The 26834-nt window shown below is 38.0% G+C and overlaps 1 protein-coding gene across 4 annotated transcripts in view; it reads right to left on the bottom strand.

The window, feature by feature from the left end:
* Positions 1-4564: 4564 nt before the first annotated feature.
* DISP1 (dispatched RND transporter family member 1) overlaps positions 4565-26834 on the bottom strand; it is an 85042-nt gene continuing 62772 nt past the window's right edge. For all 4 annotated transcript variants that reach the window (XM_058835240.1, XM_058835244.1, XM_058835241.1 and 1 more), the window contains exons 3-8: positions 20534-20563; positions 16821-16944; positions 15672-15799; positions 15146-15243; positions 12971-13068; positions 4565-8503 (exon numbers count right to left, since the gene is read on the bottom strand). In XM_058835240.1, the coding sequence (XP_058691223.1) occupies positions 4859-8503; positions 12971-13068; positions 15146-15243; positions 15672-15799; positions 16821-16944; positions 20534-20563 (4123 nt within the window). In that variant the 3' untranslated portion in view covers positions 4565-4858. The remainder of the gene's footprint in view (positions 8504-12970; positions 13069-15145; positions 15244-15671; positions 15800-16820; positions 16945-20533; positions 20564-26834) is intronic.

The following is a 26834-nucleotide window of genomic DNA, read 5'->3' as shown; positions in this document are numbered from 1 at the left end:
ATAATATTGTAAAAATATTATTGTATGCAGAAGACACGGCTTAGGTCAAATTCTTAAGGGCCTGCCATTACTGAATGTGTATTTTAGTCACACTGTTTTCCAAGGATCAGGGCACTGTAATAAAGCCAGCATTACTAACTAGTCAGCCATGAATTATCTGCTCCTTTCCTACGCCACAGAGAAATGTTCTGGAATTGCTATTAAGATGAATCTACAGACAATTTTGGTAAAGGCTTTACAAGGGTTTTAGAAAGTTTGTTTGGGCCTCAAAGCAAAGCCATCCGTCTGCTCTAAAGACTCACTGGTGGAAGGGTTCAGCTTTGAACACTGCCACCATTGTGGCCAGCCCTCAGCAAGAGAGCAAATGTTATCCTGCTGCTTCTAAGAAGACAGATGGGCATCAGTTTTAAATTAGCAGCTTGGGAACTAGACTCAACATATATTTCTAACTAACAGAATTTAAATAAAAGCAACAAGCAGCTGCTCCTCTGGAATATGTCTATCCATTCACAGGTAAAGGGACATTGATCAAAACCTAAAATAACGGAATCCAAACCCAAGCTGGACATATTACCTTTAATATATTTCAGGTGCACCAAAATACCCCAAATTATGTGTCTCCAGGAAACACCTGACTATGCAACTTTCTGAAGTCAGGATCATAGGAAAAACTCTAGGAGTGCAGGCTGCCAAGTAAAGGGAAACAGCAAAGTCAAGAGTCCTTGGTTTCAGACTAGTTAGTATTCAGACAGTACTAACTAAAACTGCAGCCTCTCTAAGCTGTGCATGATCTATGTCACAGGCTCTGCAGACCTCAGAGACCTTTTTCTGATAAAGTGAGCGAGTAAATAGTCAAAGGATAACACAATTAAAGTGAGTGTAGCTCTGCAATGGTGACACCAGATCCAAATTCATGAGTCTGCAGAGATCAGTTATGAACTCGGAGAAGCTCTTGCCTTTGTTCCAGACTATAACTTCACCAGGCTGAGCTTTTTATTGCAAAGGCAAGCCTTGCTTTGCACTGTGGGAATATGCAACACTTAGTAGGATGGTGTCCCAGCTCACCATCATAAATCAAATACTGCATGTTTAGGCACTTTAGATGTTACTGGCAGAAGTAAAATTTAATACACCTTGCCAGCATGTGGAAAAAATTTAAGGTCCAATTCAATGAAGTCAGTGTGATTCTGGCCTGAATCACCCATCTGCTACCTGTATTAAGTAGCATAACATTCTTTGTATAAATAAAATATATTCAATTTTTATCACATTTGACATTTCTTACAGTGCTAAAATTTTTGTCATTTGTCAACCTGCATTTTTAGAGCTCTCTTGGACTGACTGCCAGGATTCCATCTGGCAAAATTAGGCGTTTTTCCTAATTCAAAGCACTTTAAAGCAATTCTCCCACATCAGTTCAAAAAAATAAAATTAAAGTGGTTATGGCTGTTTGCAAAAAGATGGATTTTAATTTTCTTTAAACACACAAACAATAAAACAGTAATTTAAAACTCCTTTATGTTACACTATCAGCTACCTACTCACCCCCCAATTCTTTGTATGAGATAGCTGCATTTCCAGTGATCATATGTTGAGACAGGTTTAATATTTTAAAGAACTTGGTGTAAATTTTTGTATGTTTTTTGTTAAACTGATCAATGTATTGCCCACACTATAAATGTGATTATGACCTGAAAAACACAGATCCTAAGGACAGGTAACTAAGGTATCTATTATGTTAAATATAATTTTTTTTCCCCTGGGAGAAGCAAATTTGAGTGAGTTGGTCTCAGATACAAGCCCCACTCTTGGTAAGATTCTGGATTGTGGTCTTTATTTCTGAAGAAAGCATACCAGCAACTTAAGAGCCACAAAGAGACCACTGTGTTCTCACAAAAAGTCTCTTTCCTTCCTTGAATAATCAAACAGATGCCACTTTAGATAATCTCTACATGTAAAAGTTACTGTTAAGTCTTTCCTAAACTTTGGAAATGCAGAAAGCTCCTCTGTCATGTGTCAAGCTACACACGTGTCATCACTGGCAGAACAATTCTCAAATAATCCCAGCATGGATTATCCATAGAAATAATGCTCTGCATCTTCTAAATCCAGGACCATGGTTACTTCCCAGAGGAAGCACGAGCCAGTGCCAGGGCCCTCACCCCACCTGGGCAGCTTACAAGAGAACACCTCACCGAGCCAATCTGTGTGGTGTGCACATCCAACCCCCCATGCAACTCCAAAGCAAGGGAGGACCTCAGTGAAAGCAAATTAGTTAATGGAAATTCCAGTATTTTAAGCTCATCAGCTTCCCTTGGGACTTGGCCACCACTGGCAAGTCTTCAAGAGATGTCTCAGCAGGATGTAATGGTTCTTGTTAAAATTTCCTGGAGTGGAACAGAATTCCACCTATCCTCGCTTGCTCCCAGTAGCCTGTAAAATCTTAATTATTAATATTTATTTACTTCTCTCCTGGATTTTCTGGGGATAGAGTAATGCACAGCCTCATCAGCCTTCATCTGCCACTGGAACCAATTCCTATTCTCTACCACTGGCTTGGATTTTAGAGTCTACACCTGAATTGACACAGATCCAGCACACAGACACACACACACACACACACACACGGTGCTACATCCGTTAGTATCAAACTTATCTGTCAGTGATTGCTCCTTGTCCAGCTAACTGATTTGGAAAAGATAAAGCAGTTTGCAGGGAGGAAATAGCAAAGTCACAAAAGGCAGATACGAGCAGTGATCCTGCTCACTAGCCAAGCATGTTTGTTCATTTTAATCTTTCCTAAGAGCACATTACATCACAACTCCTTATCTGCCCCATTTTTCTCACTGTAGCACCCTTTAAGAACATATAAATCATTATGGAGATGTAACATTAATCTCTATCACTTACATCACCATTACAAAACCAGTTATCAATACAAGCAATCAAAGGTGGTTTTCTTAGCCAGAATACAGGATGGAAAACTGGCTTAGGGAACGATTTTGAGCTCATCAGCTGACAAAGATCTGTGTTCTGTAGATGCATTGGCTGGGCACCTCTCTGAAGGCCCATGTCTCAAAGCTGTGAATGACAGCTCATGTGACAGGCACTGTGGCAAGTATTACATGCTGGTTTGACAAAGTCTGACAAACTACACTCAAGCAGGTGTGGTGGGCAGGAAAAAAGCTGGACAACAGCAAGTCTGGTTTATTTCTTATTCCCTTAAATTTCTTTGGATTGCTAACACTGCAAGTGTTAGCTTATAATTAAGGGCATATGTAGTGCCTAGAAAAGCCTTGGATTGCTCTCATTACAAGCTAAAGAATCAGGCTCTAAATTGAGTGACAGGTTCCAAGGTAACTAAAACCGAGTTTTATTTTATAACTAAGAAAGAATTATACTCTTCTTAAACCATGTTAAACTAATTTAGGTTTTTCTGTAGATTTCAACCCTCTTCCAGTCACTGGGACATATAAGCACTAACATCACTACCCCCAGCCAAACCAAAGCGGTTTGTTGCATGATGTGAACCTTCTGCATGCCTTCAACGTGAACACTTGGACAGAATTAGCCAGGATTTTTCTCCAGTGATTCATTACACACCAAGTACCTGATATCGCATCAGCCCATGAAATCTATCTTCTGTGTCTCATAAATCAGTATCATCAGCATAACCAAGCAATGAAATGAAGAGAGATTTGTCATTAAGGTACATAAAAATTATGACATGCTACACAGTTCCAGGTCTCAAATCTACTCTCCCTGAGTGATAAGAACAGCAAGTATTCCCATGATTACCCACAGCTATCATGTGGCTAAACCCTGTACTTACACAGATACAACATCTAAAATCCAATGTCTTGGTTACATGGTTTAGTTCAGTATTTGTAACTTCATCTTGGAACTTCTCCAGATAGGAACACTCAGAACACAATACTTTAATTTATGTTTCTGAGCCTTTCGAGTTGACTTAATCTGATACTGTTGGCAGTAAGTCTAGAACCTGTGCATTAACTACGCCTTTCTCCACAGCAGATTAACTCTGTGGGAAAAAGTTCAGTATTGCAAAGCACTTCATGTCCAGTTTTACAACTCCTGATTTTACATACACCTGTCAGCTGCATAAACTGTATTTTTGTTGTCATCACTGAGAAGTCAATAATGCTCACTGACTGTTGTTCCCACCTGTATTCTCTGGTATGTAATGGTAAAGTCTGTACACTAACTGCCAGGAAGGCAGTTTAAAATGTTTTACTGAACTATATACACAGAAATGCAGCGCAGGCAGTGCAAACGCTGTAGGCCTCCAAGAGCTTTTCTTTAGATTTTGTTACGATCAATAGTTAAAAATATTCCCCAAACAGGCTACCCTGGAGAGTTGGTCTGTCAAACAATACTGAAAGAACACAGTTAGTCCTGCTGCTGTTTCAAGGTGTGCAGAAGCCTGCCAAGGCAGCAGTAGAATAAAGGTGAATGACATACTCAGGAAACGTGGCAATCTCAGTCTGCCCCAAACATTATCAATCTCAAAGCCCTGGCTTCAGAACAGGGAGAGTTTCTTTGCAATGCTTTATTTCTTGAGATGGTTTATAAGGAGAAATCCAACACTAATGCCTTGGAACAAAACCTAAATGAAGTGTAATCCACCTTATGAGTTATAGCAAAAAAAACATTCGGGACAACATCAGGTTTTACTACATGTAACGGCTTTATGAAATGTATAAATGCTATTGTTCTATAAAATACATTTTTCAGTCTAAAAGGCAAATTATAATTCATATTTATTCAGGACTTTCCTTTCTAGTGCTTTAAACTTACTTTTAAAAGAAAGACGCAAGATTGCCAACTTAAAGGTTTATTATAGTGTTTTTATTAACAAACTTTCATTGGAAAGTTCTGGGCGCATTAACATAGGAGGCACATTGGCTTCGACGTTTGGCATTTGACAGTCAACAGAATTGCACTTCACTACGATTGCCTTGCCACAACAGTGTGAACTTTCATGGCAACCCTCCGAGCGAGCTTCTCTCCCTGACCTGGTCAGCAGGTGTTTTTTATCATTTTGGTCAGCCTTCAAAACTCGGTCATTCTGCAAAGAACGCTGATCTATCTTGCCCTCAGCTTTCTTTTTCTGCTTTGACAGAGAGGCTTTCTTGCTTTCCACCCCGTTCGCTTCTGTACCACCCTTTTCATCACACTTGTCTATCTGCTGACAGAATCCCTTTTGGTTATTTGAGATGCTGTTCTCACATTCAGAGCAACGCACTATTAGAGGTGCTGCGTTTCGGCAGAGGAACTGTGAGGAGCTCATCACCTTTGGAGCAGTTCTTACGTTTTCCTCTGGGTTTTGATGAGCATGTGTATCTGTTCTGTTTATTCTTTGATGTGCCTGGAACTGTTGCACTGACTGAAGGAAAAAATTTTTAGGCAGAGAGTTTTGTGTCATCGTTCTTTTGAGCCTTCCTTGAAGGCAGCTGCAATGGAGGACGTGCTGGACTGGATGCACGTAACCCTCGGCAGCTTGCTGTAAAGCATTTATGGGAGCTACAGAGCTTTGGATCTGCACGGTCCCTGGGGAAGGAGAACATTGGTAACAGAAGGTGTCACTTAACTGCTGACAGGAGTGTGGACTCCACTTCACTGCCACCTGCTTATATGCATCAGGACAGCTACACTGCCTGTTTTGAGAGAAAATTGGGCATATGGTGTGTTGGTCAATAGATGTCTGCAGCACAGCTGAATTAGCAACATTTTTGATGCCTTTACTAACTTCACTATTATAGGCTGGATGCATAGGCACACATGAGTTTTGGGGCCTGCTGCTGAAGAGCTCTGAGCAGATATGAGTTTCTTCATATGTCACTTTCTCTGCAGGGTTACAGATTCCAGTTTGTGATGCCAGAGGTTCAAGCTCATAGTGCTCATGCTCCATTTCTGGTTTCTGACTCCTGGAGTCCATCTGATACTTGCTAACAGGATGTGATTTGTTTTGACTTCTGCCCCCTTGGGCTCCTGAAAAGGCCTGAGAGAAGGCATTACACCGCAGTTTTTTTGGTAGTGGGATCTGGCCACAAGTGCCCTGGGGCCCAAGGCATCGGCACATGCACTGGAAGAAGAATGTTGCGAAAGCCCAACTAATGCACATTATAAGCATCATGAAAGTGCCAAGCTGAGTGTATGCCAACACTGTTGAGGGCATCATCATTGCCCCAGCTACAAATGTAGTCAAGGCAGCCATTGCAATAGCAGAACCCATACGGCTTAAAGAAAAAATGACTTTCCCCTCTCGGTCAGGGTCAGGGGCTAAGCGATAAGCCACTCCATAGTGAACAGCAAAGTCCACTGACAAGCCAACAGCCACTGAGATTGTGACAGATTCCAACACATTCAGCTCCCACCCAAGAAGAACCAGAGAACCTACAGTGACAAAAATAGTTCCAGCTATTGAAACTATTGCATAAAGGCTTATGATTATGTTCCAAGTTGTAAGAAGCATTACGCTAAATGCCACGGCAACTGAAAGGCCCATGGCAATCAGAGTACCATCAGAAAGACTGTCCTGAAGATCGTAAAATTCAAGGTTACTTACAAACCAACCACTGCTAAGACCTTCAGGAGCAGAACTAAGCTCATTTGAAATCCATGAGTCCACCTCTTTGTAGAACTGATGCATTTTCTCATAAGCCAGTGTGAAGAGGTAGGTGCTTTGGAACTCCAACACCACAGCCCTGATGGTGTCATTAAGGTCAAAGCGAGGCCCTGGGGTTTTGCTATCTAAGTGGTACCCTGTGCTTCTTTCTAGCTCCATTATAGCTCTCTTGATACATAATTCAAAAACTTCTTGCTTGTATGGGAAGCTCCAGTGGCTGCAGCAGGGGTAAAGTGATGGCTCATCACAGTCTTGATTTTCCATCCACTGTTTAAACGTTTCAATGAAGCAGCTTGTGAAGTCTTGTTCTTCTGTCTGATAAAAAAAGGTTTGATTTCTTAACTTCTGACAGAAACGTAAAATCCAAACCTGTGAAGCTGGGCTAGCGATATTAAAACTGGTATCTAGCTGCAGCTCTCCTTTGCTTTTAGGGTTTAAAGGGTCACCATTATCCTCAGGTGTGACACCCCAGATTACTGTAATCGGCATGTGGAGCTCTTCTCCGTGGTGGACACGTTCAAACATAAAGAGTTTTTTGTATTCTGCATCGTATCGTTCAAATGGGTGAGAAGACCTAAATACCTGAAACTCGGAGAGCTCCAACGACGGCAGTTTCATCTTTGGATTTACACACACGATATATGCTCCACCAATTGTTAAGGCAAGGAACCAGAAAAGCCAAATATACCGAAATTTGATAACAATGCATGGCAAAACTTTCTCAAAAAATATCCTGGATGCCTCTGAGACTGCAAAAATAATCTTGTGGAACATTTGGCACAACACTGTCCAGCAGTTTTTGTTGTTGTATACCCTCTGCTGAGGTTTCTTAAAGCAACTGAAAATATTGAGAAGATATCGTTCATGTAATACAACTACGGCAGGCAGCCATGTTACCATCAAAACATAATTCACCAGAATGGCAGTGCCAGCATAAACACCAAAACACCTGATTGCTGTGATATTGCTGACATAATTAGCATAGAAGGCAGCAGCGGTTGTAAAACTCGTGACAAACATGGAAAGGGCAGCATGTTGCAATGTGATGCTCACTGTCTCAGAGGTTCCAGCATGAGGTTTATCGAACTTTGTGTAGTTCCAAACATCACATAAAACAAAAGCATCATCTGCTCCAATCCCAACAAGGATAATCAATGCCGTGAGATTCATGAATGGAAAGAACTCAAAATTAAATACTACCCGATAGAGAAAATAAGAAATAATCAAGGAACTAATTATTGCAAACATAGTCATCAGCGTGATAAACATGGACTTGGTGTACACACACATAACTAACAGAACAATTACAATGGCTATGGCAGGATACACAGTATCCATCAACAAGTAATCTTGAAACAACCTATGTTTTATTCCAAACTCAATTCCCATGACGGTTGTTACACCATCAGAAGCGTTCCAGTTCTCAAAGTTATCTAGGTAAATACTCATCATGCTTTCCCCCTTCTCAGTCGGAGAGAAGAGCATGCTGTATTTTAAAGCTGGTAAGACATAGTCAGCTGTCTTTGGGCTTAGGAAATCCTTATCCACTAGGTAGTGAAGGATCTGGTAAACAGCATTGTACTTGGTACATTTGCGAGGCACGTTTGTACACTTGAGCTGGTCCTTCCTCTTGGCATTCATATCCCAGCAGTCCGGCCCCAGGGTCCCGTTGTAGTAGTATTTGGCACAAGTGCGAAGCAGCTTCAGGGTGTGAGAGACATCCCGTTCAACAATTTTCTGACACGACGACCTGTTGTTCAGAATAGCAATATAGTTTCCCAGTGTCCAGCTGGGACAGCATGAAGCAGCAGTGGCTCTCTGGCAGAGATCACCAAACTGGGAATGGGATCTGATCTGTATAAAGACAGACAGGGAGAAAAATCCAATTTAAAGTAACGGTTTGAAACATTCAGCAACCAAAGAAACCAACCCAAGAAACAACTTTAAATTATGAAAATTCAGTTTACAGTCCTTTGGTGTTAGCATTTTAAACTCTTATTTCCACACACACTGCTTTTGATCCTCTTACATGCAGCAGACTAAACCAGGCAGTATACAGACTTGTCACAATGGCACAGAATTGGCAGAAATGTTAAGAGTATTATTTGAAGACCCACTGAGGTGTTTTGTTTCTTTCCAGACTGAGGACTGTTAACTCTCTTCTATTATCTCATGCTATACTCCTGAGAATAAACAATCAGCCATACATCAGTGAAGTTTCATTCTGCTTGGAACCATATCCTGAAGTTCCTAGGAGAGGCAAGGACTTACCCTCCTGAAAGGAAGGATGTGACAGCTTTGCCATAACTTCTATCACCTGATGTCTCTTCTACAACCCTGATTTTATGTCTCTTTTAGCTCTTGTACACCTGGCAGACACTATCCCCAAACAGCTCTGCCTGCCACCCAGGCAGTGCATGTCCCTAAATCATGCAGAATTTCCAAAGCACAAGCACAAGATAATTCCACTGTCATGAAGCACCCCAAAATAACAGGTCATGCCTCTGAACACTGCACCCCCAGTGCATGACACATTCTGCTTAAAGATTCTCCTAACTAAATGAGTCTTAATCCCTTCATGGGGATATTTTTTCTTTGCTTCTAGAATACTCCAGATTTGGTTGTAGACAGCAAGAGCACGACTTAGCTAAATCACCACAAGACACTTCTACGCAAACTGAAAGTAACTGTAAACCATGAGTGAAACTCTTTAAGTAACAAGGTTAGATCAGGGAAATTTTCTCAACTCAATCTTTGGAGGGCTTGAGGAATAAAAGTCTCAAGAAACAGAACTTCTGTTATGTGACAAAGTAGAATTAGTCCTTGCAATAGTTAAGATATATGTAAAAGTTCTGTTTTGATCAAGTTACACAGAATGAATACATATTAGTACAGTCACATAAATAAAGCCATGTGCTTCAGATTTTACAGGAGTGTACCCTGAAACATTTGTCCATGCATGCTTTAAATATAGGTGATCTGAAAGAAACCACTTAGCCTCTTTTTTCTTTCTTTTCTTCAGCAAAATTACACAGGCTTGTTATTAGCAATCGTTCATAATACACACCAAAAAAATACATTTGGGGATTCTCTCAGCAGTTAGAAAAGCTTTAATATGGACCAAATTTTGTCAACCAGTTTCTGAACAATAACAAACTGGCATTCCAAAAAAACAGGATAATTCACATTTGATTGTTTCCAGATAAAAACACTCACACATGCAAACTCAGGAAAAACTGAACAACCTACTAAATAAAAGGAAGCACTGGAATAGCATATCTGTGTTTTTCATGGCATGTCTCCAGGTTAGTCCTATGAGGATATAATAGGCAAACTAGGAGGAAAGGATTGTATTGTCTTCTCTATGTATTCAGGTTCAAGATGGGACAATGAGGTTTATATACTTGCTGCAGGCCATAAACATTCACTGGCAAAGTAACTGCTGCCAAAGATAAAGTAACATGAGCTGGCAGCTGGAAATTAGAAAGTAAAATACAAAATTTAGCTCCTGATAGCTCATTAAAATACTATGTAAAATGTTAGTAGATTGTAGCATTGGGCTTTGTTGGTGATCCAAAGGAACTGGAAAGGTCATTCTGTGTTTCCAGACCTGGTCTGCCACTGGCACCGCTTTAATTTACTTTGGAACAAGTAAAGAAATGGAGCTGTGCAACCTGCACGCATCTGTGGGCAGATCTGCCCAAATGACTCTCCACAGTGACAGAGAATCACATATCCACCGCTTTGGGGAAGCAGTCTGAAGACATAATATACAGTCATTAAAGTTTATAAAATAACTGTTTACAGTTTATAGGGAAAACATTCTGCAATTAACAGGTGAAAAAACCCCAAACCTCCTCTTATCCTACTAGTAAAAGAATTAGAACACCTCCTATAACTATTTTTTTTCTAAAGTTTCCATGAAGATTATAGGAATAGCATATGCTGAACAGCTGCAGAGTAGAGCCCCTAAGTGTCAGTAAAACTTATAGTTAAAGTAGTTACAAGCAGATGGGAATACAATTAATACATAGAGGATATGCTGTTAGTTCCATACTAAAGCAAATACTGGTTGGTGCTGATACTCTGCTTATCATCAGAAAAATATATAAATTCTAAGGTTTGCATGTCCAGCAAGCAGTGCCTGGTTTTCCTGTCATTGAATACAGAAAGCTTTAGCACTTAATTCAACAGAACTGTGACCCTAAACAGGCATGAACTCAAAACCAAAAATAAATACAGCCAGAAAAGAGTCTGTAAGACCAAAAGGTCACCAAAGTCATGGATTTTTTGTTATGGCTGCAGTGCAGCTCAGCATCCTCTCCCTCCCTAGGGACTGGCCACTAGCAGAACAACATACGTGGGACACAGCACAGCACTTTGTGAGTTCTAAGAAGTGTTAGAAGTACTTGAAACTGCTAGCAAGTGTTAAAATAATTAAAAATTCTACTTGTAAGTAACAAGCATTTTAAAAAGAAGCTATAAAAAAACTTCACCCTTTCTGAGCACTAAGTATCTAATTTTTATAATAAATTTACATGCACAGACTAACAATAATAGCAAAACCTAACCATATTAATTTTCTATACTATCCAAAAATCAATGCTACCATGATGCACTGTTGTTCTGCTCAGCTGAGATGTTCAAATACTTTATTCCTAAGTAATTTACAAATAAAGATCTACAAAAACTTTATTTAGAACAATATTCTTTATAAATATCTACACAACTGTGGATGTAGATGATGCAGCAAACATTTCATTTTCTGAAGTGTTCTTATTTCAAAGGAAGAGCTGGTTTTATGGGGCTTGTTTGTTGTAGTAAAGTAGTTTCATCTTTCCCTCAGGAAGTATAGCAGTATTTGATAAAATACATTATTATCAAGGTGAGCAGATAGGGAGGAACAAAATAAAAAATTCTCAGGAGTAATGCAATCATAACAGAGATATTCTTCAGAGGTAACTAACTGTCCTCTGTTAAACAGAAAGATGTTTTTTAATTCAGACTTCATTGCTTTGCAATGATCTACACTACCTGGGATATACCTGCATCAGCTGCCTGTGTGACTAAACTACAGTTAAAGGCAGAGATTAGCATCTCCTCCCTCAGTCTCAATTTTCACCCTTGTGAAAGGTTATTCTCCCCTGGATCTCCTGATTGAACTGGTGATATGATGACTCCCTAGCTCAGCTCCTTCAAAACTGAGCTGGGCTGCTCCTGTACTCTGCTCACCTGGCTCATTCTGATTGCAAGAGATAAGGGATAAAACCACACGAGCCAACCTGTCAGTGCAATCATCTCTGGTGGGGAAATAAAGAACACTTCATGAGCATGTGAGGACAAAACCCAGTTCCATCAAGGGAGGCCAACCAGGACAAAATGCCTGTCAGCAGACTGCCAAGGGAGATTCATTATACAATGTTTCACTACAGCTCAACATTTTAAGCCAACAAACGATGGCTGTTGTAGAGAAAACAGCTTGGGAATTTGATAAATTAATACAGTTGTCTAATAGGCAATGATCAATGTAATAATGAAAATATTTCTCATTAAATAATTGAGAAATATTAATTAGGTTATCTATGATTATTTTTGTTTTGGAGAAGAGCAAAATGGAAATAATTTGTTCAGTATTAACAAATGAAAAACATTGCTTCATTTCCATGCAAAGTCATCAGTATGTGAACCAAAAGTTCATGGTTACTCAGAGGTTCAAAGGAGTTCACTCCAGCAAGTGTCAAGCTTATTTTTTACAGATAAAGTTAAAAGAGAAAATTAGTATTACTCTTCAAGTATCATTATCCACATCTAATTAACTGGGCTGTATTTCTAGCTATTTTACCTAAAATCCTTGCCTGTACATTGCCAACCTACTCTAAACTAACAAAAAAAAAATTAATTTCTGTGATCCACTGGGTGTCAGAGAAACCTGCATATACTATGAGATTATAGCTAGTTCACCTGGAGGTGAAAACTAAAGAAAAATCAATTATTTGCTGGGACCCAAGAACAAAACTCCCTGGAATAATATTCTATGCGGAAACACACAGTAAAAGTTAAGATAGTTCTTTCCTGAAACAACCCTCTTCTACCCAATTCTGGATGCTATTAGTAGAAAACTCAAAGAAATCCCCTAATATATAACCTGATCTACAAATTGAAAGTTGTTGTTTAACTGCATGTACATGCTGACAGACCATTTGGCAGGAGCTGCACCACATAAAGTCCTCTCATATGGTACTGGATGGCAGTGGGCAGCAAAACAAAGTTTCAAATGCATGCTGTTTATCTGTAAGTGAAACAAATGCCATATTGACTTACCCTCAAGTTGTCTACATTGCACATTGACTTAATTGCATTCAAATTCCATAAATTCTCTCCTTCTGTTGATGTAAACACCACTCGTGAATAGCGATCACCTGAAATTACAGAAGGGGGTTTTCACTGATTGTTTGGGTGGGCCTGGTATCAAAGGCTGAGGCAAAATCCCACCATTCAAATGACACACATGAAATCCTTGTCGAGTCATGGGAATTCACCTCCTTTTCAAGATGAGCTGTTTATCTGTAAGACTCACTCCACATAAAAGTTTCCATTTCCTTAGACTGCTTATAGTAAATATGGCATCTTCAATACTACATACCACTCAGAAGCTCTACAGACTTCCATTCAAGCAACCTATCTTCTGAAATATGACAAACAAATAAAAATCAAAAGATCTAATCAGCAAACTATGAAATTCTTGGCACAGCATAATGGCAGTACACTGATAATAGTAATCAAAGGCTGATTTAGTAAGTCATTTGGGAATATAAATAATAATTATAAAGCTGTTTCTACAAGAATGTTTTTGCTTTAGAAGCAAATGACTGCAGTGGAAATTGTTGTGATATCCTTGAGGCCATTTTCAAGAATTCCACAGTTTAGACACATGGAGCTTAAATTACAAATTAAATCGCATTTATCAGAAGACATATTTAGGAAAGGAAATAATTACTTAGTGGCAGTGCGATCTGTCTGCAGAGCTCAGAAGGGAAACAAATATACAAATACAAATATATAGTACTGCTTAACACAGTATGGTACTTTGGGTTAAGAAACATTATCATATTAATTAAAATATTCCAAAAACCCAAAAGGCAGAATTTTTCCCACTGTTGTGAAGCTGCAGAATTTTTGCCTTCCACAAAGCTGCCATGAAATGACACAATGGCAGTGCTTCATGATCTCCAACCATGCTTTAGGATCAAGGGAACTGATATCTAGAGATCACACAAAGAAAGATACCAGGAATGACAAAATTGGGTCAAGAGGAAATCAACTGTTTTCATTACATAATGGACTGGCAAATTTTCCCATAGAAATGCAATTCCTTCATGACTGTCACAACTGAGACTATGCAGAAACAGCAGAGGAAAGAAGGAGAGTGAGACTGTGCAGAACAGCAGCCCGGATAAGAGGAGTTAGTTCTGCTTCAAGTTAATGCTCAGCAGAGTACCAAGCACATTTCCTCTCCCTTACTCATGATATGCCTTGGTCTAATTTAGTTCTGTTCACAGGAGCAGAAATGATGACCTTGCTCCCATCCTCTCACTTAGATGTAAGAGCATACTGTAATTGAAAAAAAAGAATAAAAATCTGTTCTTCAGCCCAGTTTTCCCTGGTCATTGCTCTCTTAGACCAAGTAATCTAAACAAGTAATTTCAAAATCGTGTTTTTGTGCTCTGTTATCAGTCTTCACATGTGGAAGTGGCCACAAAAGAGCTCAGGTCCTTCTATAAATAGAGGCAAGATCTACATCTCTCTGCCAGAACAGGACTTATCAAAGTTCTGCAGTGTGCCTTGTAAAAAGTCAGAAGACTTTGTCTTTTTTGTCCTCTAGCTTAACTTAGTCAGCTTTATAAGCCTACAGCACTTTAAAGGGGAGACATTTTCTTTTTCTATTTCTTTGAGGGGGATATTTTCTTTGTTGTGGTTTTTTTTTCCCCGTAAACAAACCCCTATATTCTGTACAAAATATAACTGGTGGATGCCATTAGGACATATACAGGAAAAGGATTTTGATTTAGGTTTTTAAGAATTAAGTTAATGGCATGGACAAAACTCAATTTCTTCCCAAATGTGAATTAAAGACTACATCTCTAGCCACACAGAAAACACTGATTTTACACTGGTCAGTACTACGAAGAACTAATGAAATTCTTTACAGGAAATGGGAACAGTTAAAGGAAGCACTTCAAGCAAATACAGTTTATTCTGAGGAAGAGCCAATAGAATAGAACCAATAAAGCAAATCTTTAAATAATTCTGAAAGTGACTTTGAAATATTTCAGACCAATTTTATCAAGATTTCTGCATGAAAAAAGAAGGTGCTTATTGTGTGTATATATTAAGTAAAAAATATCTTCCTAATATGGCATACAATATACAGAAGATTTCAGAAAACTCTGAACTGTCACAAGTTTTTAGCCTTCTTTGTATCATTTCTCCACTTACTTGGAATATCACAGAAAAAGGTATCCTTGTGGAAGTTCCAGTCTGCTTGCCTCTTCTCTCTTTCATAGTGATCATCTGACCATCTGTCATCTTGATGACTAAACCAGAATAAAGAGTTTTGCTTTACCTTAGCAAAGAAATTATTAAAAGAAGCACCATCCAAAAAAGTCACACAGCTTAACAGCTCTTACACGTGAGAAAACATTATTCTTACCAATGTGATTTTGGTATTAAAAAAACCAAACAGCAATTTACATTTTAATTTAAATTAAGAGACTTCAAATGAAAGGACATTGAGTCCAGTACTCAAAACATCCATAGAGAGAAGTAAAATTATACATTTTTAAAAAAACCTTTAAATGGGAAATATCTAGCCTGATATGAAAGGCCTTAAGAACTGTAGAATATTAGATTCTGTATTTATTGAAATCAGTGGCAGTATATATATTTACTTCAGAGGATACTGGTATGATGTACATACAAAACCACCAATAAAACAAAATGCATTTTTACTATAAAGTCTTACCTTTTAGCTTGCTCATCTGCATATTTGAAAGGATAGTTTGCAAGTGTGGCTTTGTACCCTGTGTTTTTCACCATGTTGTTCCATGTGACCAATCTCTGTCCTATGGCAGTCCCTCTGGGCTCAAAACCCTAAGGGGGGAGAAGCACAAAATTCCATTAATGCTTTTCATTCTTCAGCAGAAACACGATCAAAGTGATGGATAGTTTTCATTATAAAGCATAATTACTCCAGGCATCTACTTTTAGGAGTAAAATGCTTTATGACAAGTCAGACAAAATAATGACCAACTGTAGAGAGTGACGAGGGATTAAGAATTCTTGCACGTCCTACTGCTCTCCTTGAGAAGAGATGATGATTTAGTCCATCAAATGTTCAACACCTGGTTTTCAGAGGAAGGGCATTCTACAAAGTCCTCTTCTGTATCTCAATTATCACTCTTAATTGATTAAATATGATTAAAAACTGTCAAGTATTTTTTCTCTATTTCTCCAAGAATAAGGCAAATATTTAAATAATTTTGAAAGTGACTTTGAAACAATTTTAACAACCTGGCTGTTTGCAATAAATATCCATTACATATGGATATATACAGATACACATAATATACCATAAATAACAATAACTTACAGGAACAGTTTATTTTTATTTGAGGATAATAATCAAATGCCACATTTTCAATAAAAATCCTGAAAGCTACTCATTCTTATGACAATTCATGAAAATTAAAAAATGACTGCAACATTTAATAGAATCTGATAAAAATTACTTTTAGCCTTTCAATATGGCTATCACTTCATCCCCAGAAGGCATTTAGAATCCTCTCTCCTTTAATAGATCCTGGCCTTCATTCTTTGAAACCTGATTTAGAACGTATGCTCTGTGCTGTGCATCTAAAGCTGGGATGAATTTACATTATTCAATCTGAAGCAGTTCTGTTGAAGAACACATGACCTCAGCAAAATGCAGAGGGAATGGAAACTAGTGGGTAACATTCTCTGATGGCAACTGCAGCTTTGTATTATCATTTGCTGCTCCAATGTCAAGATTCAATACTGTATCAATTGCTGTACTTGCATTTGCTGTTTACTGGTTCCACTGGAAAAAATGGAAAAAAAATACTTATTTGACAACTGATTGATATTGACTTACCAGCAGTGGATCAGAGAAATCTGGAAGATCTGGAACTAATATTCCCACAAGTGCACACACCACTATGAGCACGGTGCACATGCCCAGGACCACCACAGGCCAGTCAGCGATGAGAGCGGCGTAGCTACGGGAGAGGAGCAGGAAGAGGTGCTACAGCAATGACAGCTGCACACAGAACTAATCCATACTTCTCTAAAGAGCTTTTCAGGTCAGACTAATATTTTTCCCCAAGATTCTGACAAAAATGCAAGCGTATCCTTGATTGTGAACCACTAGAAAAATATGCTTTGTCAAAAATTTAATGAGAGAAAAATATCACTACTTGGGGATCTTTTAAACTTAAACATTTTAAAGAAAAAAATCCAAGCAAGAAAAATACCTGTTTTAAAGTTGAACCCAAAGAAAACATTTCCTCTATTTTTAAAATAGTCATTAAAACAATAATTGAAAAAAAATTGAAAAAAATTTTGAAACCCTATGTACTCATGATCCATGAAATCTGCTGTAGTTCAAAGATGAAAGTGGTTGGCAAAACGATACATAAACAAACCAACATTAACTGTCTAGTTTTACAGCATAACATCCATCCTTGGATTTTAACACCTAAATCATTCTAAATTTTATGAATGGAAGATCTGTTATATGCTAACCTAATTTTCATTATTTTTGTAAAATATCTTTATTTTTGTTAATTCAAGAGAAATGTTCAGAAAATTAAGTGAGAACAAGAAATCTTATTTCTGAAATATTTTTCTTTCAATAAAGACTTGAATTCATTGAGTTTACATTTCAAAAGCAGAACTGTCTAATACTGGGAGCAAAGAGAGTATAAGAAGTCCCATAAAGGCATTAGAAAAGTAATTACAGGCTATGAATCCTTCTACATGAATGGCCTCTGTACACATTAGATATTGATCAAGAAGATCTCCACTCTTATTTCCTCCTCAACCGACAAGCAGCAAAACATGAAAGTTTATAGCAGAGAGCTCCTTTATGTATTTCTACTGTCTTAAAGATTATGGCTCTTTTTCAACTTTAAGAGCAACTTGCTAATTAATCACAATACAATTATCAGCTCAACCAAAATTTTCTTGTCCCACTGCTAAGAAGGGAGGGATTGTCTATCTCCCCACTCCAGCAGTGGGTTCCCAGTGTCCTGACTGCAAAATCGGTGGCATGAGCAAGCTTATTCCTGTTTTTCCATAGCATGTGGAAATAGGCACCTCTAGGGGTCTAGGTAGAGCTTTGAAGAGCAAGGAAATCCAAAGCACTGGGTGTTTCTCCATTTGCCATTAAGTAAACATGGAATAATTCTGACATGCTCACGCAAGAGGTTAATTAGCAAAAGCTTGAAAAGCAATCTGAAGTCAAAGTTTTCATTGAAGTCAATCACAAAGGGGCAGCTTGCCAAATGAGCAATTGTACAAACTAGAAGTGAAGTAAATGACCTAATAGAATTTTCCTATTTAAAGGACTAAATGTTTTTCTAAACACCAAGCTAGACTGACTAGCCATTACAGACACTTGCTCTGAATTCATAAAAGTTATACCCAAAAGATTTATTTTCCTATTCATCACTAGTGCCAGATTTAAAAAACTTTGACATGTTGTCTCTACAGTTCCATTCTCAGCTGAGCACTCTTAAATAGGGTAAATTCTTTCAGCTGCAAAAGAAACTCTGTCCTAAGTGTTTAATGTGATAATAAGCCACATACAGAAAACAGTGAAGTGCTTGTTTACACCTGCAAATTTCTATTGTTTCTTTTACCACATACTGAAATTCAGATAAGCCAAGGTAACCTGGGCTGACAAAAAGACGGACCACTCTATTTTTAATTTTACCTTTCTGAACAATATTTAGGGCTACTCAGGGCTCTAGCTCCAAGCAAGTTGCTAAAACCAGCCTCAAACCCCACCCACTGTACACAGCTAAAGAGATGGCAGGTTTTTTATTTTTTGCCTATTAAGAAGCTGTAACATAAGTTTAGTTACTTTTTTTTTTCCCTGTGAGGAGGAAGCCACCACCCTGACAGATTGGCCATTAATGACCTCTTGCCTGAAAATGCCCGAGTCCAAGGGGAAAATGCTTAAATCAATTCCTCAGTGGGGGAATCACATTCAGAAATGATATCCTTAGTGCTAAGCACATCCTTTAGTACTTTTCTAAATCAGGATAAAACCTCCCACTTTTGGATGCCTAATTAAAACTATTACTTGGTTGTGCAATGACCCAGACATACAGCAACACTTAAACCTTGTTTTTTTAATCCAAACTATTCCAGCACTGAATGATGAATTCACATAAGTTTGACACTGAGTGAAATACCACTATTTATGCCATTTTACCCTGTTTTCAGTCTGTTGGAATGGTAGTAATTTTAGCCAGCTATGTATCATTAAAATTAATATGGCTTTCATTAATTTATTTCCTCCTGATGTTTTCCACACACATAAAAAAGGTTTGGTTTGGTTTTAGTTGTTTTTTGGTTTTGGTTGTTTTTTTTTTTAATTCATACCTTAAGTGATTCAAAATGCTTAGGAGATACAGTAACTCAATCTGTATTTAGCACCACTAAAAGCACCACTCATATCAAGTAATTTGTCCAAAGATGATCCAAGACCTCAGATGTTGTCTTCAGAAGGAGAAGGTAAAAAAGAGAATGCTTAAGTTCTTTTCCTGTTTTAAGCACAATATGTGGCTAGTGACAAACTTTTCAATTCAGGGCCTATATACAAATGCCCTTAGGTTCAACCATTCCTCAGGCTCGTAGAGGCAGAAATGTACCATATATAGTTTCTATACTGTAAAAAGGTCATTATGAACAACAGGTATTTGTGTGACCCAAATCATATCAAAACACAGATTTCTGTAACTCAAAACAGATACTTAACAAACAGGCCTGCTCTTTACTGAAAACAAATCCTAAAGATGGATTGTGTTTTTAATGTATTTTCACTTGAAATGGTTTCTTGTTGCCATTCTGATGCACTGACAGTTTTAGATACAATGCTCTGTCATTTTCTCTGACCCTGCCATGCTACAGAACCTATACAATCCAAACCCAGTGCTCTAGATTGCATGGGGTTTTAGAAAGAATTAAAAACTACTATGATGAAATTTTATGAAGTTGTCTGCCAGGTTTGTTTATCACTATTGATGATACAACTAAGCCACTTGTCAGAGCAACCCTTAATCAAAAAAGTACTGAGGTATGGAATATCCAGGCACAGGTCATAATAAAAATACTATAAAATTGTTGAAAACAAGATGCACTGAAACGTGCATAGATTTTTAAATTCTGGCCTAGTATTAATGATGGGACTGCTTTTCTGTCTGTAAGCAGAGCCTGAGTTTGGATATCCTGCATGTTCTATCCCGTTCCTGCTCCCTAAGGATTCACAGATATGTTATTAGGAATGTTAAAGAACTTGTCCCTGGCTCCTTGTTTCAGTGTTTATTTAGGGACCCACTGCAGATCAATTCTTCTAAATGTTGTTTGACCTTGCTGATACTATCTGCGTCCCTAATTTCCCATGGCAGTTGCCGAAGTTTACTACTCACTGCCTAAAGAAATACTTTTAAAATCTGATTAAATTTGAATGTTTATTATTTTCTTTGAATATTCTTGCTTTATATGGGGAATAACAGCTTTGCCATCACCTCACACCTTTATAATTCCACAATCCTCAGTCGTGACAGCACTGAACCTTACCTTTTTGGTAACTTGAATGGTCTGGCTGGCCTGAAAGAAGAGAAAAAGAGTAACTGAGAATGCATGAAATATGCATGCACACACCAATTTGTTTAATTATTCTCATACATGGGTAAGCAAATAAATTATAAATATCAGATATTTTAGGATATGAATTATTTTGAAAGGCCCACAATCATATTCAATTGAGTCTTTGCAAACAAGTAGTTCAGAGAATAATTACAGCTACAGACAGCTGGGTTTTCAAATGTAGATTTTTATGCAGCTGATTTTTGGGATTACTATTCCAGAGGCTTTTCCAGTTTGCAACAAGCAACCAAATAAACTAATATGATAAAAATTCAATACTATTGAAAATCATGACAGGATGGAAACAGACAACCACAACACCATGTTCTTACTGTAATTCACAAAATTTCATAGTTGTCCTATGTAATTCCATTACAAAAAATTTATTTTGGCCACAAATTCTGTCTTGCCATAATACAGGAAGTAGGATGACATGGGATACATCTACAAAATATTTTAATGCAAATTTTTATTTCTTCTTAAAAATCTAATATAAAGTATATTCTTTTGAGGAGGAGATAGCAAACCCAAGTGAAAACAATTCTTATCTAACACTGTTCAGTGGGTACTTCAATTTCTTAGCTACCGGACCAGTAAGAGTCACATAAATTTAATTTAAGAACCACTTCATGAAGAATCTGCATTTCAAGAATGTGACATAAAATCACTCCGAAGTTGTAACTATACAACGGTTTCAGTTAAGTTATGATTTTGTTTTACCAAGGTCACATTTAATATTACTTCTTTAAAAAAGTACGGAAAGCACTGATTTAAGGAGCAGGTACTTGCATAAAATAGATCACTTAGTAACATCACACTGAGGTTGCCAAAGCATAGATTGGTATGCTTTCACACACAGATAAACGATTCAAACTTCAGACTCCTCAGGTTTTCAGAAAAACTTAATCCTCTACATAGAAATGAAATCTGCTGTTCTTCAAAGCAGTAAGAGTTGTTTACTACTACACAGCAGTAAGATTAGCTACTTTCAGCCATAAGGAAGTTGGAGAAAAGCAAGAAAGTTGGAGAAAAACAATCTGCAGTTGCAGAGTAACTCAAGGATTAAGGAAAGGTATAGACAAAGATTCTCTGCTGAATGCAGCCACAGAAGATTAAATTTATGAAGTCACCAACCCTCAGACTAGGCACACAAATCTGACTTCCAGAGGTACTAAATATACACAATTTTTCAATTGATGCTAGTAATTTCTGGTAGCATTACAACAAACTCGCCAGCAGCCAGAATGTACAGAAACTGAACTGAGTTCTGATATTACTTTGAACAGTAAATTCCCCAAGGCTGAAAAGAAGTTGTGGCAGGCTTGGAGGACTGCTCATTGTCTGATCTACACCCTCAACCACAAAACCAGCTTTTCCCAACTCAGGCTAGAATGGAGGATCAGAAACCAGGTACTGAAGTCAAACTCAGTCAACTTTAATTTGAAGTGAGCAGTAACAGGACTCTGGATGAAGAGAAATGCTTAAACAGACAGTCCCTTTCATGAACTTGCACCAAGGCAGAGCACATGCTGAATGTGCCTTCACAACTGTAGGGAAAAGGGGGCAAAGCCACAGTGTTGAGAATAACAATTTTTTAAACTGCAGCACAGACTCCTGCATTTACAGATGAGAGAGAAATATAAACAGACGTATTTATTGTTAGTAAGGTGATTCAAACATGAATTTCTAGCTTTCATTTGTAAAGATCTCAATTTCCATATATATTCAGTCACTTGTTTTTGTCTGTGCCATAATGGGCTCTGCCATGAGTAATAGGATCAGACAACACTTTGGCACAAGCAGAGCCACCCAATGACAATGCTTAGTACAGGCTTTGTATTTATGCTGATTTGTATAAAGGTTTCTATGACAATTCCAGTTTATATTAGCAGATGAAATTACATTCTTCTGTATGGAGGCTACTTTAAAATTAAATTTGCCTCATTTGGTTTACACAAAGTGGGTAAAAATACCAACACAATCATTTTTTATCCTCCCCTGTCCCATCAAAACCAAACTACATTTCCCTCTGTTCTTCCACCTGCAAAATATATTCAGTGCTGAACAAATGATGATGATTAAGTTCTTCAAAGTTAGGAAGGGTTAAAGGTCACACCTGCTATCAAACTGTTTTGTTTTGAAAAGCATGCACTGAAAAAACCTGGGTACACCCGGGTGAATTCCAGCAGTGTAACCAATCCCTTGCAGCTGTTGTGATGACTCTATTATATTGGTCAATGGGAAAAGTTATCCCTGAAAACTATGCCCCAAAATTCTTTAGTTATGCTCCAAAATACAGAAATGCATGGCAAAACCAGATCTTTCCCACTTAATTAATGCTGCTGTATCTAATTTTTGAAGTATTATACTTTCATTGAGCCAGTTTAAATAACACCATCAGCCTCCAAAAAAAAAAAGTGTGGACAAAAGAGTCCTCATCAGTTTTCATGAGAAAGAAATGGTGAATTCCACTCTTTTGCTGGGACAAAAGCCAAGTTGATCTGTGTATTGAATTACCTTTGTACTTAGTTCTCACAAGTCTGATAGCAGAAAGTGACAATCACAGTTGTTTGTGACAAGACCAGCAAGTAACCAAGTTACTGCATGAACTGCAGTCAGATTAAAATCTAATAAACACTTTGCACCAAGAGGGGAAAGAGGAAGAAAAGGACAGGCTCTGTTCTAGCACCATTTACTGTGAGTGTCAGTCCCTGCTCACCATATGCTTTGCTTCATCCTGTCCTTTCCTAGTGGCGAGTTTTGTCTGAACATCACACAAATAGATTGGTTAAAACCCCCAGATGTTTCTCAGTGAAATATATTTTGGATGCCCAGCATCCACCTGTGTAACATGCTGAAAGGAGGAATGGTGTCTTTAAAAAGGGCTGCTCTAATACCAGCAAATGTACTCCAGGAAAGAACTAAGTATCAGGAGGATTGGTCAGCTTTGGACAGGACTGCCACACCTGTAATTATTCACCTTTCCAGCCTAAACAAGCACTTAACCTCAGTGTTTGTACCAATATTTTGAACAGTGAAGTAGTAAAAAACATTGGTTCCTTTATGTACAAACCTACTCGAATTGGGGCACTTCACAGGTATAAAAAATATAATTGCTTTACACATGTTTCAGTCTGAGAAAGACAATGACCAATGCTTGGGCTTCTTGGAGGGGAACACCCTGTGCCACATGGCAACATCCTGACTTTGAGTTCCCAGGGAAGCCAGTCTCCTTTGGATTACAGCACTGAATGAGTTTTCTCATGGAAGTTAATAGGGTACGTCAGAGAGGAGTGTTTGATCTTAATTTCAAGCATCACACTGGAAAACAAGCTTCTGGAAATCCTATGTATTATTAAATCTAGTTCATAACCTTCATGTCACCTGGACATCACACAGCACGAAGCAATATTTCAAAACATGCTGCTCAGCATGGAAGTTAATAATAAAACACTATGGCTGATTTACTTCAAATGCAGTGTGTTTCATTAATCTAATGCATTTCAGGGAAATATAAACCTGAATGTGTCAGAGGACAAAGTATCTAGATATTCCAAGGCATTCTTTTTCAGGCTTTCTTCACAAACCTCAGCTGTGAGAAAGGTATCAATGAAAGCAAGCCCTTGGCCTCACACCTCAAGGAATCAATGCTTTCTGCTTCCTTAGTGGGTGCAAGAAACCCTGCAGAATGTAGCTATGAAATAGAAAATTAGGAAAACAGGCTGTGTTTTGAAGCATACTTTGAAGAGTTTTCTAGCTGTTGTAAAGCACCCATCATTTAAAAAATGTGTTAAAAGGGCAGCTATCAATAACCAAAGAGGTTGAAAGATATATTAATACAATTTTAAATAGGAACATTCCTGCTTACACTGACAGTAATGTCTGTTGGGTTGTTGGTTTTTTTTTGAGCCAGTTAAAAAGCATCAACACATTCCAAATTGTATCTTTGTACTAACTTATCCAAACATTACCTTCCTAGAATTCCTGTTACAATTCTGGATATTTTCCTGGCTAAACATTTCTGATTTATGTAATTTCACTTAGCTGCAATTAATTTCTATTTCACTATGTGCAGATGTAGAGACTGGAACTTGGATACAGAAGGGCTTTTCCTCTTTTTTTCCTTGGAAGAACAACAAGCCAGTTAGAGTTTAAGCTGAAATTAATGCCTACCAGCCTGGCATGAGGCAGCACAAAGGCACTGCCTGAGATCACTGTGCCCTGTTTTTAGGTGTAACAAAACAACAAACAGCATTGGATAAATCCCAAACTGTCAGTGTGGGTGCTTCTCCTCTGCTTCACTCCTGGGAAACAGGAGCTAAGGGAAGCAGAAGATGCTCTCCCAGCAATGAAATACAGTCCCATAATTTTAGTGCTGAGCTGCACAAATATTTGAAAAAAAATATACAGCTGACTGATATTTGTCATAACGGATTTACACAATATAGAATCATGGAATATCCTGAGATGGAAGGAACCCATCAGGATCGCTGAAGTCCAACTCCTGGCCCTGTACAAGACAACAGATTCATTCTGCACTCTTGCTTTTCACTTGAAAGATTCACTCAAGTCAAAAACGGTAAGTTGCAATAAATAGCTGTGTTTACTGAAAAAAAAAGACTCTCCTGTCCAAGGATTATGAGGTGTTTAACCTCAATGCTTTACTTTGCCAGAGGGAAACTATTCCCTTTGTTGGTAGATCTGGTTACCAGAAGTGATAAAACATACCTTTTTGTCTTTATTATACTCCTGGATAAGCTAAATCCCTGCAGGATAGAATGAGATATGCATCATATTGTACATTCTCCATCAGAACATACAATTCAAACTAAATCCCTGCAGAGGAAGAAAATCTTTATGTTTTCAGAATGTCATTGACCCAAGCAAACAATCTGAATTGCTCCTAAATATCAAGCTAGCTTTTGCAGTTATATCAGATATAACACCTATGTGCTTTATCGTTTTAACAATCACTCAGACAACAAATCCAACAGATTAAGTTGCTAAAAAAGTTTTTATAAGCTTCCCAATTTAATTTTTTTGCTATGATGAGCAGTTTTCCATTATTTTAATCCCGAACTCTATCTAGATGTTTTTTAAACATGTGGTGTTCATTGTATTTGTCTGCATTTAGCTTTACTTGTTTACATCTCTAAGGAACAGGGCAACCCACAGCAAAATGACATTGTAAAGGAGATAGAGAATTCAGTTTTCTGGTAAGTTGCTTTTTAAGGTTTTATTAAACCGAAGAAGAATGCAACCAATTTTCATGGGTTTTTTCCCCACATAAAATATCAAGGAATAATCCAAAAGGATTTTATATTTTCCAGTGTCTAGATTATCTGGGTGAAATGATCTGAAACTAACTGCTACTTCATTCCATTAAAATGTGTGAAATGTCAATGTTGCAGCTTTTCTTAATGTTGTACATATGACTATTCTTTTCCTTAAAATTAAGCAAAATGCAACTTAGCAGACCAAAAATTGATACGCCATTTGGCAACTGTATTACAGATGTCAATTCACATTTCTACAGTTGAGACATCAAGCTTTATAAAGTTCTTATCTGCTTTTCCTGTGTTCCTATGTACCTCTTCAATTCCAACTGAGCATCTGCTCTATTTTCACAGCAAATAGGAGCAAACGAGTGTATTTCTGTGAGTAAAGCAATTGTAAGGAAGGTGTTAACAATAAAATCATTGAGTGATTCTTGCTCTGCCTGATTTAAATTTAGCATAAAAGTGTAAGCTTTACTGACCTACATCATGCCCACTGGACAAAACCCTATAGAGTGGGGCAAACCCTATATACTTAACTAAGCCAGCATTTCACGCACTTCCTTTCTGCTATGAAATCAATATTAATCTTTATTAACTTACTCTGCAAAAGTAACAGGGAGTTTTGACATCTCCCATGGACAAACTTCTGGCTCATGCCAGAGTACGACAGGGAAATATGTTTCTATCAAGGCACCAGAGATGGGAAAAGGTCAACGCAATCCTATTAACATCCTAAATGTGTGTGTTTTCATCTGGAAGTTTAGTAACAGTACTGGGAGAGACGTCCTAGGAAGATGGGTGGAGAACTTTGGACTTGTCTAATTTGGAGCAAAGGAAGCTAAAGCAGTGATCTCATTGCTCTCTACAGCTTCTTGAGGCAGGGAAGTGGAGAGGTGATCTTTTCTCCCTGGCATACAGTGCTGGGACATGTGGGAATGGTTCAAAGTTGAGCC

Source organism: Poecile atricapillus, chromosome 3, assembly GCF_030490865.1.
Source record: "Poecile atricapillus isolate bPoeAtr1 chromosome 3, bPoeAtr1.hap1, whole genome shotgun sequence".
In the NCBI taxonomy this organism is placed as follows: Eukaryota; Metazoa; Chordata; class Aves; order Passeriformes; family Paridae; genus Poecile; species Poecile atricapillus.
This window is presented reverse-complemented; position numbering and strand designations above follow the sequence as displayed.